The sequence below is a fragment of the Aptenodytes patagonicus genome, chromosome 4 (assembly GCF_965638725.1).
Source record: "Aptenodytes patagonicus chromosome 4, bAptPat1.pri.cur, whole genome shotgun sequence".
NCBI classification, from domain to species: domain Eukaryota; kingdom Metazoa; phylum Chordata; class Aves; order Sphenisciformes; family Spheniscidae; genus Aptenodytes; species Aptenodytes patagonicus.
In genome coordinates this window covers 10,182,694-10,201,453 of record NC_134952.1, presented here as the reverse complement: position 1 = coordinate 10,201,453, position 18,760 = coordinate 10,182,694, and the positions used below count along the sequence as shown (strand labels likewise).

The following is an 18,760-nucleotide window of genomic DNA, read 5'->3' as shown; positions in this document are numbered from 1 at the left end:
AATTTAGTGACGAACTTTGACACAGGTAATTCCACAGCACTGTGGGTAAAGTTAAGGAATATTTTTAAAGACTACTCTATAATTCACAATTTTAGGAATGTGATCATTTATCCTTAAAATGGTTGTATCACTGCTGTTAATCAGTTAAAAAAAAAAATCAGAATGTGAACTCTGAAATAGTTACCAGATGACTCTCTCAAAAAAATTCCAAAGAGGTAAAACTGACTTGTAACCAGCTGCTCTAATGAGAGGTGTTGGAAAAGTTTCAAATATTTAAGAAAACCTTGATAAATTGTGCTTTACAAAACCAACAAAATATGCTAAAGCTCTTATGATTCACTGTCAAAAGATATGGTCTTTTGTGGTAAAGGACACACAAATATGAAATATGTATTTTCCAATTATAAAGCTCAATTTACCATCTGACCACTCATGTAACAACCAAATAAGGAAGATCTGATTGATCCAAACAGAACCACATATCTGAAGGCAGACTTAAAGGCTTTGTGCCCTTCAAAAAGGAAGCAAATCTGTGACTAAGGGGGACCCACCTATTTTCCAGTTGGGTGGGGTGGGGGGAACAGGACAGATGTCAAGCTAAAAAGTGTGCTTACCGCTGCCCCTGCTGGCGTATGAATATGAACAATGCATTTAACATCAGGTCGAGCTGCGTAAATTGCAGAGTGCAAAGTAAAACCAGCTTGGTTTACTCCCAAGTTAGTGCTTCCACGATCAACTACATCTCCCTGAATATTGATTTTAACCTGGGAACGAAAAGAATTAGTTTCATAAATCAATCAAGACTGCCAAAAATCTGATTTAATTCAGCATCTACCACTGAAGCTCTAAAACTGTATTTCTTTCAGCATTTTATTTTAACAAGTGTCAAAATGTGCATTATAAGGCTGTAGGTAGGTGACCAGGGCCCTGTGGCTTGAGATTAAGCTAACTGAAGAGGACATTAGGAACTACTGGATATAACACAAGAAATCGCTGCATGTAACAGGTAACACTGCAAGAAGCTGACAAAAGTAACAGACAGCGCTGTGACAAACGGCTGCATTTCACAGAGAGTTATGGTGGAGTTATGTAAGAAACTCGCAAACTTTACAGATACCTGAAAAGGAGTATTGGGAACCTTTTGGGGAGCAGGTTCGTGAAAGGTAACCATACCACTGATACCATGTAAGGCTAAGATTGCCCAGGTAACATTATAACTACCAAATTTGGATATGGACATAGCAAAACTGGAATAAAAGGGAAAAAGTAATTATGCATGGGTTGTTTATTTGGGAGAGAACAAGATCGGAGAAAATGGAGTTTCAAAGTGGAGAAGGGAAGAACAAGCATGGGAGGAATGGAGAGAAAGGGGCGATAAAGGGCCAGTCATGTAAGCAGGCTGCTGGTCAGCATGCTCATCTGGCTAAGCTATGTGCCTTATCACTGTAGCCTATCTTCTTATTAAATCCTGCTGCTAGCTATTTTCTGTGTGAACACGCTCTCTATTGTGTGTGCGTGCATTTCTCTACCTTCATGCAACCTTCATTCTCAAGGTACTTACATTCCTGATATGGAGATAAAAGCAAAACACCTTAAAAAAACCCAAACCGTAACACAAAAAATACCCCCACAGTGTGACCCTTACCCTCTTCTAAAAATTTTGTAGTAACATGAAAGGGCAGGTCTCAGTTTTCTTCATTCCTTTTCTTACAGCTTTTTCAATTAAAATTTTACAGATGATGGTTAAGGTGGAGTTAGGTAGGAAAGAGCCAACCTTACAGATAGCTGAGGGGCAGTATTGGGACCTTAAGGTGTCAAGAGCAATACAAGTTTGAAATGTTACTACTCTTGTACATACCCCTACATACTTACCTCACCTCTCTGCTAGAGGTTACTCACCTTACAGTAGCCAGGTGGAAAGAATAGTGTGAAAGTTTCTATTTTGTTTCAACACAAGAGTCAGCCACATTAACTCAAGATGCCTTCAGCAGCAGTGTTGACTAGACTGAAGATAAATGCTCACAAAACGCTTCCCACTAGCTAACAGTTAAGGGAGTTGTGTCTTCAACTGCAACCATTAGATCTCAAAAACATAATTTATCTACACCCTCAGCTACTGACATCACTAAACGATGGCAATTAAATCAGGCATCTGACACAGTGTCTTGAAATTGTAATTGGTTTGCATCATTTATGTCTGAAACACATACTGTTTCCCTCGACAAGCCTGACTCGACAGCCAACAGCTTTCAAGGGCATGATGTCATTAGCTGTCCAAATGACCTGGCTCCTCTTTACAGCTAGATCAACTAGAGGACACCTAGTGGTGAACACGTGCAATGAAATCTCTCTCAAGACACCTCAGCTGTACCAAAACCAACCATGTTCAATAAAACTATTCTAAACACGTAACACAGAGTAAAATGTTCTCTAGGACATAATTTAAACAGTGACAGATATACAGACAGAGCAGATTCAGCTATTCATATTTTACAGCTGTGAAAAACAGTAACTGCTTACCAGACTAGATGCAGTAACTTCACTATAGAGGAGTCCAAAAGGTACAATGAGGAAGTGCTCCTGCTCAGAATTTACTCTGGCCTAAGGATAAAATGAGTAAAAGTTATTAAGAATATTTCATTAAAGCATACAAGAAGGCCCAAAAACATGAAAGTTACTTTCACTTCCTGAGTATGGAACGGGCAAGTATGCCTGTAACACATGCTACTGTCATGTATGCTACAACAGATAATCAGCATACAGCACAGTTAATTAACTCATGTTGAACAAAACCAGATGGCAGATACATGCCAGAATCCTTCAGATTGGTGGAAGGTAGTAAATCCATAGATCCTGTGGTAACAACAACTAGACTACTGTGGATAAAAGGAATGATACTGAGAGAAGTGGGGGGAAAAAGTTACTTTTTTTTTTTTTAGAATGAGTTTATACTCCAACTGTATTTCTACCCTAGTAAAACAGAAGATATGAAATAGAAGTGTGTGAGAAAACGCAAGAATTTGGCCCACAGATCTAAAACATCTTGATGCTGAGAAGGGTTTCATCACTGATGCTGGTGCCATGTGAGACATCTGTGAGCACTACAGCACACTCGTAGGTTTTCTACCAAGTATCCTGACCCCCACTTGTGTTTTTGCTCTTTTGTCTAATTCACACAATCAGGAGTTTCTAATACAAAAATAATTCTGACTTCAAACCATTCACATCTTGCGATGCATCTGTTTAAAGTCTGTACAATGAGAAGTACAGGACAGGGACAGCTCGGTAGTTTATGTGTGTCTCAGTGCAGAATTAAAAGGCTTCAAGTGTTTTACTGGATACATGAAACAACTCCCTATTTTGCTATTAGTCTACCCAGTTTTTGTGTTTGATTTATTTTTAATGTTTTTAAAATTTTATTTATTTATGAGTTTTCCATTTCCCTGAGATGCAGCTACTTTATGCTCCCTCACGTCTTCTACCACTTGCAAATTCAAATACATATATACTTTGATACAGTTCTACTGCAGGGAAAAAAGTTTCTAAAATAAGTAGTTGATCAATCATCCAAAAGCTTCTGGTACAAATCTAGCTTCCTTTACAACCAGCTGGTAACATGCTATAGCATAAGAGCCTTAAACTGCACCAGTTAGTTCAAGCTAACCTGTATTTATGAATCACCAAAATAGTCGTCCATTAAAGAATTGTAAATTATCTAGAATACCTTTTACTTATTTATGCAAGACAAAGAACAAGTATTATTCAAAATGCCCCAAAAGCTAGTAAGAAAGCTCAAACGTAATTAAACAAGCAGCAAGGCTCACAAACCACCTTACTTTACGATTAGATCCAATAAACAGCTCGTGCCCTCAAAGCAAACCAAGACTTGGTGAATGATGTGTACCTTCTGTAAACCTGTAATCTCAAATTCTGCCTAACCCTGGAGGCACCCAAGTTTAGTCTACATTATTGTACTTGACATGAAAGCTCTTGATGCTCTGTAATTCTGCTTCCGCATCAGGACTACACCAGTCTGAACAATTCCACACACAGCAGCTGTCAGCGATTGATAAGGATCCAGAAAAGCAAAGATACTCCACCCAGTTCCCCGATATGCCCAGATTGGCATACACTCTCATATCCTCACAATTCCTTTCTCCTCTAACACAGAGGCTTATGCCCCTCACAGAAGGCTGTTGTATCTTTTCTCTTAAGAAGTGCACTGGCAGCTTTTAACTTGAATGCAGTCATCTAGTAATTATAGCATCCACTCACAAAAACCTGAAAACCTGGAGTCAAACTCCAGCTCTGCATGAAGTGGTAGGCATTCACCATATTCGGAAGGAATGCCTTACTACCACACTACTACTTAATGTATGGGTGTACGGAACAAAGACAAGACTGTCTTGTAAATATAACAACCTTGTTCTCTATCAGCTTCTGAAGGTAAATTATATCTATTAGTCACCTTTTAGAATGCTATTCACTGGAGGAGTTTGTAAAAGATGGGTGAACTATGACTTGTGATTGCTGGTGACAAACCATTAACCAAGAGCTTTCCAGCACCATTCTGCCCTTCAAAACTATCTAAAATACTTTCAGAATCTCATACTCGAAGTGCTGTATTCCACCTCAACTGGTATCACCATTATCTAATCTTCCTGTGTTTCCCCCCCACCAAAAGAAAGCAAACTTGAGACATTCCACCCCAATTCACATGCCCTTGCCTTAACCACTTCCCTAAGCATGCCGCTCTTTATTACATTTACCTTTTTATCTAAATGCATAAACATTCCCAGGGCTGAACTTTACACTAGAAAGCCATCTCCAAACCTGCTTGCCTAGTGATCTTTTTACCACATTAATGTCCCTTTTACAAAATCTATTCTCCTGTCACGTATGAAAAATCAGGGGGTGGCACAGAGTTGTTTACAAGAACCATTATGTTGGATACGTTCCCTTACTAAAGGAACCAAATGATCTAACCAACATTGCCTTGATCCTATGCCTACCCATATCACTTATCTTCATCGGTTCACAAATAATATACCTTGAAATCTCAAAAAGCAGTAATAAAAAAAATTACCATATCTCATTCACACTGCAACTAGAAGAACTGAAAATACATAAAGGACAACCTCTACTATGTAGAAAAAAAACAATTCAGCTCTGTTAGGAAAACAATTGACTGAGTTGCACACCACAGCTGTGACTTTACTCATGAGACTCATGTTGATCATTCTTCTGGCATATAAAACCTCCTTGATTTGACCTCCTTGTCATTATTTTTATGGATGCCAGCGATTACTCAGTCACAAGGAAAATTGTTGGCACACTACATTAAGCTAAGTAGCTTGCTCATGTTCAGAAATACTATGGCTTCTTTTTCAAAAAGGTTGGTACCTTGAATTATAAAATTCAACTGCATGACTAATAAGAAGATATTTTTGTACTTAGCAAGAAAACCAAGGCATAACCTTGCAGAATAAAACATACAATTATTCAAAGCATTTAAGATACTAAAAGACTGAGGCTTTCAGGAATCTTAATTTCATCATAAGAACTTTCATGTACACTCTCTTAAGACTCTATTCAGGCTTTAGTAGCTGACATCCAAGCTGTTCCAGTTCTTATTCTTGAGATGCAATGACAAATCTCTTCACTATTATACTGCTTTCAATACCACTTCGCTCCTCTTCCACACAAAGAGCAAATGACAGATGGGGGAGGGAAGCAATTCTCTTGTATGTTAAAACAATTGATTCTGTTATCTGTTGATTCAATACTCACTGTTATATGATTGTAAATAAGCTGAGACCAGCCAAAGAGATCTGCTAATCTGTAGAAAGCCGCCAATTTACATCGTAACAACTTCTCCCCTTTTTCATAAGCAATGGAATCTGATCCTCTCAGATCATTCACTGGTGTCACCATGCCAAGACCTGAAAAGGAGAAGGAGTAAAAAAGCACAAGGGGGGTTGCGTTCAACATCAGTTAAAACCTAACAACATGCACCGCTATTATAGTGGCTGTTCCTACTAATTTATATCAACATATTAACCTAAGAAATGGATAGCAAACTTTAATTACTATAGTGGCCTAATATATATTACACAAATATAATGACAGTCTTGGACAAGGTAATTTATCTTCGGTAGACTCAGCATTTGTTTCCTTACTTAATATTCATTAGTGCTAAGGTGACAGTGCATTCCTTAGCAAAATATTTTTTTTTCCTCTCTCAAACTAATGATTGTCTGTAAAATACAACTTCATTGTTAACAGAAAAATGTAACCCCAAATATTCCACTTTTTGAGATACATGATTTGGTATTCCTGAAAAGGAGAATTATACACCTAAAAAGACACACACAAGTTCATTTAAATAGGAAACATTAAGTACAAGCTAGAGAGGAGGATTATGGTAAATAATTACAAATACTGTAGTTCTAGTTACAGTGCAGTTAGAAATGTGGTTAAAAGTAACTGTGATAAAGCAGAACCAGGCCACGCTACAGTCTAAACTACGGATTTATTTTGGAGCACAGGCAAAGATTTATATAATCTTAACACAAAACCTGTGTGCACATAGAACCATAGAATAGTTTGGGTTGGAAGGGACCTCTAAAGGTCATCTAGTCCAACCCCCCTGCCATGGGCAGGGACATCTTCAACTAGATCAGGTTGCTCAGAGCCCCGTCCAACCTGACCTGGAACGTTTCCAGGGAGGGGGCATCCACCACCTCTCTGGGCAACCTGTGCCAGTGCTTCACCATCCTCAGCATAAAAAATTTCTTCCTTACATCTAGTCTCAATCTACCCCCCTTTAGTTTCAAGCCATTCCCCCTTGTCCTGTCGCAACAGGCCCTGCTAAAAAGTTTGTCCCCATCTTTCTTATAAGCCCCCTTTAAGTACTGACAGGCTGCAATAAGGTCTGTCCCCGAGGCCTTCTCTTCTCTAGGCTGAACAACCCCAACTCTCTCAGCCTTTCTTCATAGGAGAGGTGTTCCATCCCCCGATCATTTTCATGAATGTATTTGCACATTTTCATTTTTGTTTTCCTTGTTTTTCCTGCTGATGTTTCTTGTCTATAGCTTAACTTCACAGAAGAAAGCTGCAAACGGTGTTTCAATGGCAAAAATAATTCGTTTCTAAAGACCGTCACTGTTACTAGACTACTAATGAGCGTTTCATTTTCCAGCAGACAGTCCATGTGGTAAACATTAGCAATATTTAAATCTTTAATTTTTTTACTAGTGCTGACTTATCACGCTTACTTTTCAATTAAGATACCATACTTGAAATAGCTTTTGATATAAATTATATAAATGAGTCACATCGCATATCACTGTGGCATTAGAAACTAATCAATTCATTTTATGTTTGCAATGTTCCTGTGAGCAGAATAGGATAGCATTTGAACTTCACAGCATTTTTCATGTCATTCACACTGTGTTCATTTTAAGCCTTTCAAAAAAAAGAATTCAACTATTATAAGTTAAGGTGCACTCACTCATGTTCAATGCAGCCATTCCGCCTTGTGGTGCTGCAGGGTAGACATTTGGTACATTCGTTGTCATGAAATCCGCAATCTGCTGTAAAGCCAATAAACCTGTTGGGTTCTTCCCCTTCTTAAACTGTTCCTGAATCATAGATTCCAGTTCTTCACAAAAAGCCTAGCAACAGGACATTGCATATTGTAAAGCATGTTCAAACGAACTTCAACCTTTCACACACAGCTTCTTTTTAGCACTTGATGGAACATCCTATACTTCTGAAAAACAGCTCAGGGCAGAATTACTGGGTGCATAATGTTACTTGAAAATGTTGCTCCCTAGAGCTCCAATGATACGAGTCGCTTATTTTTTTTGTGAATGGAAATTCCAGCATTCTCTCTTCAAGTAACACCAAAACTCATTGAGCCTACTAATATGGATTTCTGGAAGAAGGAGCAGGATGTACAATCAACTTGAACACAAAACATGAAAGGAAAAGTAGTAGAACCAGAAAAGAGAAGGAAAATTATCAGTGTGGCTCACAGGGAACTGAGAGCCAAGAAGGCATCCAGGAACACAGGAAGGAATAGCCATTGAATTTTTAAAATATGTTTAAACAAGACTTTGTTTAGTTTTTTCCTGGTTTTTTTCTTTTTGGTCTTGGGTTTTTCTTAGTTTTAACTTTGAAAGGAAGAAAAGATTTTTTACTATTGCTGGTAGCTGCTGCTTTTGACAAGAACACTGGAATTTGTACTGAAAGAGAAGTATTCCAGTCGTTAAGTGAATCTAAATAAAATGTGTTGATTTCACATGGAAAAAACTGTAAATATACCACTACATCCCTATTCTTAATGAAGTTGTGTCATGAAATGTTTTGTATCTAAAGTCACCCATCAGTTATTACAAAAGGAACAAATGTTATGAGAGAAATTTTGCTTTATGTAAGTTCTCCCTAAGGGAAACATCTTTAATATTGTATTTCAATCATTCACAGTTTATTATTGTGCACCATTTCAGCATCATGCATGAAAAACAGAGCACAGGACAGGCCTGCCTTGTATAAGCAACTCTTAGAAGAGGTACTTAATTTCAGTGTTTAAATAAATACTAAATATATGAAACAAGTGAAAAAATATCTGACCAGGACTAGATGGACAATATGAAAGAGCGTTGACAATTACACAGAGAATTCTGAAAGCAAGACTGAGGAGCTGCTTCATGCATAGACAATAAAAATTCAACCAGGTAACGGGAGGAAAAATTAGGCTACAATTAGGATACTTTAGAAGAAAGGCCAACCAGAAAAAAGATCAAATGGATCTAAGATACCACAAACTTCTCCAATTCCATAGGGATATTAAAAATAGAGATAATAAATTTATCACTTTAAAGTTGGAGCATTTTCTTTTCTTACTGGGCTTTGAAGAATCATGGAGACTCTCTTCTTCTGTTCCATCATGTTAAAATCCTGGCGAAGGTCAGGTGCCATATTCCTCTCTCTCAAATAATCTGGATTATTTTCATCAACTCGATCAAAATACCTCTCTTTATGAGGGGCTGTTGTTGGAGGTGGTGAAGTCACCACCCCCACACCAGAATCACCATTCATAGCACAGTTTTAAGGAACCTATGAAGAGGGGGCAGAGAGGAGGAATAAATAAATCAAGCAAGGAAATAATTAAGAACTTCATACGTGTTTCTTGTTTCAGAGTAACAGTTCAAATCCATCTAAAATTAGCATGGCTTCCCAAACACAGAAACCATGTTTATGCAATTGGATAGCAATATTTTAGAGGAGAAAAAAGATTTTAAAATACAAGATTAGAAAAGTAGGCTAACATATATGCAAAGTCAAATATGCTACATATGTACATGTCACAAAACTAACACAACAGTTCCCATTTAAACTACCTCCTATTCTTTAAGCTGTCTACACAGGTTGATTTTCAGAAGCACGGAAGTCCTTCAAACCTTCTCACAGACAACGACAGAGAAGTTCAAGACACATGAGGTCTTTTGGGTTTTTTTGGTTTGGGGGATTTTGTTGTATGGTTTTTTCTTTTTTTTTTTACTTAAAAAGTTAAAGCAGACATAAAGAATATTGTACAAATCAGAATTTAAATCATTACGGATAATAGGGTATTACACATGTTCATTAATATGAAGAATCAACCCCACCAAAACATGCTCAGATTGCGAACACATTTCTGGAGACAAACTCAGAAATACTGACACTACAAACTGAGGCGTGCTTTTCACAAATATATTTATTTTAGGTTCATTCAACAACATGCACATCACTACACTAGCATGTGGTTTTTGGAATCTGGAAAGCACACACACAAACACAACCCCCCCACACTGGCCAGGTTTCATTTCAGTTTTACATGTTGTAATCAGCAATTGCATGTATCTACTAGAAAGGCTGGAAACTCAGCTGGTATTGCTCATACACACATCCTTCTTTCCCTCACAGGAACCCCTTTGAGTAACATTATCTCGGTTTACTGGGCACAATATTATAACCTTTGTTCCAAAATCCTTTTTAAAAGATTTTTTGAAGCCTTCTGCTGATGAGCAACCAGTTCAATAAAGCCACCCTTGCAACACCTTGAGACTCAAACCTCTGATTCCTGATCATCTGACATATCAAATTAAAATTAAGCTTTTTCAGAAAAGGTTTGTTTTCTTTGCATATCGTACATGATTAAACAAAATGTCATTAACAAACTGTACTTCACTGAACTGTAATAAGAATATTTAACTTTGAATGGCTTCCTAGTTCAGCAAACTGCAATTATTTACATTATACACAAAATACGCAAGGTTGAAATCCCTTGCCATCATGACATTTAGCAACTTTTTTCTTAGAAAATGAGCCAAGAAAAGCTAGTAGGTCTTTTCCTGGAGGTGCAAGAATAGATAAAGAGAATAAAGTAGCAGAATCCAGCTCCCTGTCCCAGTAAGGTGAAACAGACTAATTTCAGTAATACCGATTTAGATTTGGGGTTCGCACAGTAAGGAGAACCCCGATTTAAACAGTCAATTTCATTATGCATCTTCAGTTTTGCAAGGATTAGTACCATTAAGATCTGCTGATATTATCAAGTCATCACAATTCTTTTTGCTATGTAGTAGGAAAGATTGTATGTATCTTCCTTTAAGTCATGATTAATTTTCTACATGTTTTAACTAGTAAATTTTGATATAGGTATCTATTCTTTTACTATTTTTAGATTTTTCTTAGTGACTCATCTTAAACCGTACTTGCTTGTGGATTTTAATTTGATTAGGAATTTACTTGCATATTTATTAGCTAAAACCACCTCAGATGTGGATCCACACAGAAAAGGCAAGTTTACATAAATTATTTTGAAATGCAGATTATGTTAAAATCATTGCAGTGAAGAAAATTTAGTTCAAGACTTCAGAATTAGCAGATCTCATCCTCTAATTCTTACATTAGTAAGCAAGTTTCAAAACTCAATTCGTCTCTTATTTCAGAATTAACAAATCACTGAACTGAGACAGTTGAACACAATGAGCAAAAGCAAAGTATTTTCCTTGACTCTGCAGAAGAGGCTACTACTATCAAAATCTATGTTAGCACTTAAGACACTCGAGTTTTAGATGCTCAGTGATTTCTACTCACTGAGTTGCTAAATCAACACACACAGACGCCTCTGCACTGTTTGAAGTATTTAATTTTAAACCAATCAGTTTAGGCTTTAAGAGTCATGGTCAGATTTTTTCTTTTTTTTCTTTTTTTTTTCCTAAGTAAGCAAGCACATACACATATTTTTTATTATAACTTCTTTTAATTACTAGTTTTTCTCAACCCAGGAAGAAATATAGAGTATAATGAGAAGAAATAATGCTTTTATCCGCATGGAAAGCCTTTTAAGGTAGACCTAGAAAGTTTTAAACAAGTTAAGTTATAGCAAAGGAGCCACCTCTCCTTTGGCACCTTCAGATCTCTAACACACACCCTCTATATTCTCTTTCTCATCACAACCTCCAGCCTGCACCATCTGCTATTTCATACCCCAAAAATGCTTTTGAAGGCCCACTACCACTTTCCACAACCCCTCTTCTGAGCTCTATTAGCTATCCTGATGCCTCTACATCCAGGTTTTTGCTGAAAAATGACAGTTAGCAGATCCAAACACATGGGTTACTCTCTGACAATACCATCTCACTTGGCCCAATCTAAGTCTGAACTTCACCACCCTCTGCTTATCACAAGGAATCAGAGTTTAGAAACAGCACAAGCCCACAAATAAAGACAAACCAAATCGCTCAAGTAGTTCAGAATTCATACTGCATTCTGTTGAGTACAGCCCCAAATGTGTATTTACTTCAAAGCAAATCACAGGAAAACTATCAAGTTCACGCTTACCACCACCACCACCAGCAGCAGCAGAGAACAATGGCCTGTTCCTGCCAGCTGAAGCATTCAACTTCCAGAATATATTTAAGTGTAATGTTGCATTTTGTGTATACATGTATGTGCAATCTTATTTAAATAAGTGTACACACATCTGCAAACATAATTTTGCATTTAATTATTTACACTAATTCCATCTCACTTTCAGAGTACCAAAAGCTATTTCCAAATGAATTATATACATAATTACTTCTCTTCACTGTTTCTTACTCACACTGGAAAGAAGTTGGTCCCTAACAGCCTGCACAGGCAACATTACAATGGGATCACAGTGTCTTGCCAAAGTTGTATTACTCCTTCACCCAAGTATAAGATGCCATTCAAGAAGGTCCTGCAAAGCTATTACTGCTTCACCACTATGTAGTGGCAATAATTTAACAGGGAATTCAATGTTTAACATTAAGTGATCATTTTATATCTAAGGTTAAATATCACTTTCATAGCTCAGTTTTGTAGATGCCCAAAATTAATGGCATCCCCCCTGCCCAAGGTCTAGTAATTAACTGTGTTAATGTCACTGTAATAGTAATTGTTTATTTTAATGGCTGTCAGCTACTGATGATAAAGGCATTGATTTTTTTATTAGAAACAGATGTGTGTGACAACATTTTGCATAAGCCATTAAAATTTGAGTTTTCCTCAGAAGGCCCTTTGGGAGTAAGGCACGATGAACTTTCCAGTAAGAGCTTCAGTAATATGGATACTGATAAATGAAAAGGAATCTGAACAGTTAAACTGAACACACACTGGGAATGGCCAATGGTTCTATAAACAGGAAAGTCACACTGAAAATCACAACAGGCTGCCCAGACAGTAAAAAAAAGAAAAAATTAAGACCGTCTTCACACTCGCAACTCTTCAGTACAGACAGTTCCTTTCCGAGGTAGTGTACTACAGACCCCAAGTAAGATAAGCTGTAATGTCAAGGGAGTTTTTGCCATGATAAGTGTTCTTATGCAAGAGCCTGTTCTAACACAACTGTGTCAGAAAAAGCCACACCCTTAACTGAAAAAGCCATGGCTGGAAAATGTAAGTGCATAAAAAGCCCTTCTCTCCAAAGCAGCTGTTTTCAAATATAGAGAGACAGTCAGAGGGAACAGCATGTATTACTGGGGGGGACATTCATAAACTCCAAATCACACCTTACAGTAACTGAAGCAATTAGATCCATTCTTTAATACGCATGTACGTATAAACAGAAATTTCAATAAACCACCACATCAGATGAGAGCCACCAAGCCAACTCACAGAATATCGTATTTATCACAGGGCACGTGTATGGCAAGTACTATAAACAGGTTGTTCATGAAATACATTTTTTGTCAGGAAACCAGCTTTATAAAATTCATAGCGCATTTACAGATACTGAGCATTGTTTACAAAAAAGATTCTGAAATTAGTATTAATATTTCGGGTTACTTTCATCTTTCAAAATCCCCTTCCTCCCCATCCTTTTCTAACCCAAGAGAGTTTCATCACAGGATTCACCTATGAGGAAGTGGTGTTACAGAGTTAAGTTTAAACAAAAGAAGAAAGTTTTAGAACAGGGATGCCATAAAATTGTTCATGTTAACATCCAGAAAGAAGAAAAATCTCAGTTTTTAAACAGCTTACGTTCCCCAGTACTCAATCTGGAGAGTTAGATGATGCACATATAGTTAAATAAAATTTAAACAAGTAAGACAGTGAATAATACCCAATAAGAATCTACAATAATTTAAGGGCACATAACCCCCCCCTTAAATCTAAAAAATTATATAAAATAATTCAAAAAAACATTGGATTTGGGCTGGGATCTCATTGTAGTTAATAAACATATTTAAAACTTTAATATTAAACTCATTTCAATACCTGGAAGTTGGGACAGATCTGGTAGTTCATAGGTTCAGTGTTTCTCACCTGAATCATCATCATGAATATTATGGGAACCCTGAGAAAATTTAAAATGTCTCACAACATGTATGCTAGCAGGGACCAGCTAACTACATTTCTTGGAGGAAATGAATTTTTGCAATCACTTAAAGGTTGGTTTTGTTTTGTAATAACTTGTAATGGGTTATTTTTTGCTCCTCCACACCCAGAGGAAATTGTTTTTACTAAGGCTGCAGTTGATGGTATTTGACCTAATCTAAAGACTCACTGCCACCAAAGGACTGAGCACACCTCTTCACACCAATGAAGCTTTAAGTTTGCTGAGGCCAATTCAGAATAAAAACACTCTGAGAGCAGGAAGGAGGTTGTGACAAGACAACAAGGGAACCTAAAAGACTTCTAAAAAAGTCAAAATACGCTGCCAACAGGCAGCACAGGCAAAAAAAACCCCTACAGTTATATGATTTTTAAGTTTAGGAGAGCTATCTGATCAAAACCTTACAAAATCAAGTCATTTCAGAGAAAAAACAAAAACAAAAACCTGCCCTCTTCCTGGTAGCTTACAATTTCTCTGTACAAAATAACATGCAAGCAAGCAAAACATCTGTGGGACCTTGGTCAAATCTGCAAAGTAAACGGGCAGCACACTTCTCAACTGTTGATACAATCCCAGTCACTAGCAACAAAGATTGAGGGTACCCATTTTCAGAACATATAGCTTCTGAGACCTATTTTGACAACGACATAGTAATTTGCTTTGTATCCAATTCTTTCTGACAGTTCTTTCAACAAGTTATCTCCTCTCACACCAGAACTACACCACTAAGTCTAACAGAGGTAAAAACAGATTTGACAAGAAGCTACTGGGGAAGGGACAAGGGGGTAGCAAAACAAATTTAAATAAAATAACTTTTCTTTACTGTTGTGCAATCAGCAGTCTTTGAGGAGTAAGAGTTACCTAAAAGGCTCATGCAAGTGACAAATCAGGCAGTGTGCTGGCAGAGGGAGGGAAGGGAGCTCTATTTGGATGCAAACAGAAAAGGACAGGGAAAGAATAGAGAAAAGACAATAGTTTTATGGCCCAGGAAAGGGAGTCAGGGGGACTGTGGAAAGCTACAGAGCTGAAATTACTGCACAGGGAAGTCATGAGGCAAGAGGAGGGAGGAAGAGGAAGGGAAAGGGCCAGGCAGCACTGGGGTGGTGCTGCACTGTGGGCAGCAAGAAACCCGAGAGGTAACTAAGCCACTGCGAACAGACCGAGTTCGTGTAAAAACTGAGTTGGTGAGGAGATGGCGAGGAAGCAGAACATCCATCTGCAGAAAATAAAGTATCATTATCACTTGGTATCTGCAAAAAAACCTGTTCATAAATTTGCACTGTTACCACTTCACTCAATATTCTGGCACTTTCTGTATTTTTTCCAGTTTTCCTTGACTTTAGAATAACATTTGCCAAACTTTTTCCTTAAAAAAATTAATATAACTTTGTAATAGGGAAATTATTTGAGATTTGCGCTATGATTTCCATCATCTTCAGTGAGAACACTTTGGCACCAATGACACTGGATTTGTTCTTGCCATTTCAAATGTTTCCTACTGAACTTTTAAAAGGAAAAGCTGGCACTATCTTAGGAAGTCTAAGAACAAAGAAAGTAAATCATGACTGTAGTACTTACTAGACAACGTACTTAACATCACGAACAATTATATTCTTTTTTTAGCAAATGTTCCTACCTCACGCATCTTCAAAATTTCCTCTGCTCTTTGTTTTCAAACAGGAAGAGACTATTTAATGAACAAGAAGTTATTTATCTTGTACTGAATGCAGGCACCATCATCCTGCTTATTAACAGAGATACTGCAAGTTAAATACTGGACTCCAAAAATTTAGAGAAATCAAACAAAAAGTTCATCTGACCAAAAGTATTACATTTTATATCTGTAATACCATGCCTTAGTATCTAAGACAGTAGTTCAAGAAATAAACCGTGTTAGAGAACAAGGAAAAGAAAAAAAAAATTAGACCAAGTCACAAAAACTTCCTTGAAATGCATCTACTTTGTCAGCAATTATTTCCTATTTTCACCTTCTCCAAAACACTGAAATCAGAGCCTAGCACAGTGGGCTATGAGTGATCACAAGGTTACATTACAGAACCAGAAAAACTTCATTTGGGCAAACCTGACACCTCAAAACATACAAAACAATGAACATTGATATCAGTTTTTAAGACACAGTATTACTTGACTACTGAAGGTCATCAACATTTCTTATCATATTATTTCCAATACGTACATTAAAACATCTCTTAAAATGGTTAAGAACAAAGAATAAAGCTAGAAACCTGCTTCAAATTAGACATAAAACTCCAACTGCTTATGAAGGGCAAGAATCTATGTAACAGAACTGTCAAAATAGCAGTTGCTGTAGGCCTTTTACCAAAAAACAAACCCCCAAAGCCCAACCCCTCCCCCCAAAAAAAAACCAACTTGGAAAGTATGTATCTTTAGAAACAAAACTTCAAAAAGTACTTTTGGTAACCCACGAATAATCAGGTTTTCTAGGCTGCTGTGTTAAGAGAACATTTAAGAACCACAGGTAAAGCACAGCGATAACTAGGTCAGGTTGTGAAACAATGCAATTGTTGTCTAGCTTTACCGAAGTCAAATGAAGCAGGTGACTGGGAAAAGCCAGCATGGATTTACCAAAGGCAAATCACGTCAGACTAACCTGATCACCTTCTACAACAAAATAACATTTTCTGTCAACATGGGGAGAGCAGTGGATACTGTTCTCCTGGACTTCAGCAAGGCATTTCACACTGTTTCCCACAGCCTTCTCCTGGACAAACTGGCAAGATACAGATTGGATGGGTGGTCTGCGAGAAGGGCAGGAAACCGGCTCACGGGTCACACTTAGAGTGGTGATCAATGGTTTTTACTCAGGCTGGCGGCCTGTCACAAGTGGGGTCCCCCCAGGGATCAATACGGGGCCCCATGCTGTTCAACATCATCATAAATGATCTGGGTCATGGGATTGAGAGCACCATCACCAAGTATGCTAATGACACCAAACTGGGTGGTGAGGTGGACATGTCAGAAGGAAAAGCCATCTCACAGACAGACCTGGACAGGCTGGAAGAGTGAGCCAGCAAGAACACAATGGAGTTTAACAGAGACAAGTGCAGGGTCCTGCAGCTGGGACAACACAACCAAAGAGCCCAGTGCAGGCTGGGATCTGTGTGGCTGGGGAGCTGCCTTGCTGAAAGGTACCCGGGGGGTCCTGGTGGACAACAACTGAACAGGAGTCAGCAGTGCACCGCTGCAGCAACGAAGGCAAATCGGATCCTGGGTTGCATCCACAGGGGCATTACCAGCAGAGATAAGAGACATGATCATCTCACTCTACCAAGCGCTTGTCAGGCCACGCCTGGAGTACTGTGTCCAGTTCTGGTCTCCACAACTCAGGAAAAGACACAGACAGACTGGAAAGGGTCCAAAGGAAGGCCATGAAGATGATCAAAGACTGTAGAACCTGCTCTACGAGGAAAGGCTGAAGAAGTTAGGTCCTTTGTCCCTGGAAAAGAGAAGGCTCGGGGGGGAACCTTATCACTGTTTTCACAGAATCACAGAACAGTTTGGGTTGGAAGGGACCTCTAAAGGTCATCTAGTCCAACCCCCCTGCCATGGGCAGGGACATCTTCAACTAGATCAGGTTGCTCAGAGCCCCGTCCAACCTGACCTGGAACGTTTCCAGGGAGGGGGCATCCACCACCTCTCTGGGCAACCTGTGCCAGTGCTTCACCATCCTCAGCATAAAAAATTTCTTCCTTACATCTAGTCTCAATCTACCCCCCTTTAGTTTCAAGCCATTCCCCCTTGTCCTGTCGCAACAGGCCCTGCTAAAAAGTTTGCCGCCATCTTTCTTATAAGCCCCCTTTAAGTACTGATGGGCTGCAATAAGGTCTCCCCGGAGCCTTCTCTTCTCTAGGCTGAACAACCCCAACTCTCTCAGCCTTTCTTCATAGGAGAGGTGTTCCATCCCCCTGATCATTTTCGTGGGCCTCTTCTGGACCCACTCCAACAGGTCTGTGTCTTTCCTGTGCTGAGGGCTCCAGAGCTGGACGCAGTACTGCAGGTGGGGTCTCACCAGAGTAGAGGGGCAGAATCACCTCCCTCCACCTGCTGGCCATGCTTCTTTTGATGCAGCCCAGGATACGATTGGCCTTCTGGGCTGTGAGTGCACATTGCTGGCTCATGTCCATCTTTTCATCCACCAGTCCCCCCAAGTCCTTCTTGGCAGGGCTGCTCTCAATCCCTTCATCCCCCAGCCTGGATTGATATCGGGGGTTGCCCTGACCCAGGTGCAGGACCTTGCACTTGGCCTTGTTCAACCTCATGAGGTTCACATGGGCCCACTTCTTGAGCTTGTCCAGGTCCCTCTGGATGGCATCCCATCCCTCTGGCGTGTCGACCGCACCACTCAGCTTGGTGTCATCTGCAAACTTGCTGAGGGTGCACTCGATCCCACTGTCTAGGTCATTGATGAAGATATTAAACAGTACCGGTCCCAATATGGACCCCTACGGGACTCCACTTGTCACCAATCTCCATCTGGACATTGAACCGTTGACCACTACCCTCTGGATGTGACTATCTAACCAATTCCTCACCCACCAGACAGTCCACCCATCAAATCCATACCTCTCCAGTTTAGAGAGAAGGATGTTGTGGGGGACTGTGTCAAAGGCCTTACAGAGGTCCAGACAGACGACATCCGTAGCCCTTCCCATGTCCACTGATGTAGTCACTCCATCATAGAAGGCCACTAGGTTAGTCAGGCAGGACTTGCCCTTGGTGAAGGGTGGCTACAAAAAGGATGGAGGCTCTCTCTTCACAAGGAGCCAGATGGAGAGGACAAGGGGAAACAGGTACAAGTTGCACCAG

General features: G+C 39.1%; 1 protein-coding gene across 11 annotated transcripts in view; it reads right to left on the bottom strand.

Annotated features, from left to right (window-relative positions):
• ADD1 (adducin 1) overlaps positions 1-18,760 on the bottom strand; it is a 68,564-nt gene that overhangs the window by 24,555 nt on the left and 25,249 nt on the right. For all 11 annotated transcript variants that reach the window (XM_076335829.1, XM_076335832.1, XM_076335833.1 and 8 more), the window contains exons 2-6: positions 8,911-9,123; positions 7,514-7,676; positions 5,791-5,942; positions 2,521-2,601; positions 615-764 (exon numbers count right to left, since the gene is read on the bottom strand). In XM_076335829.1, the coding sequence (XP_076191944.1) occupies positions 615-764; positions 2,521-2,601; positions 5,791-5,942; positions 7,514-7,676; positions 8,911-9,105 (741 nt within the window). In that variant the 5' untranslated portion in view covers positions 9,106-9,123. The remainder of the gene's footprint in view (positions 1-614; positions 765-2,520; positions 2,602-5,790; positions 5,943-7,513; positions 7,677-8,910; positions 9,124-18,760) is intronic.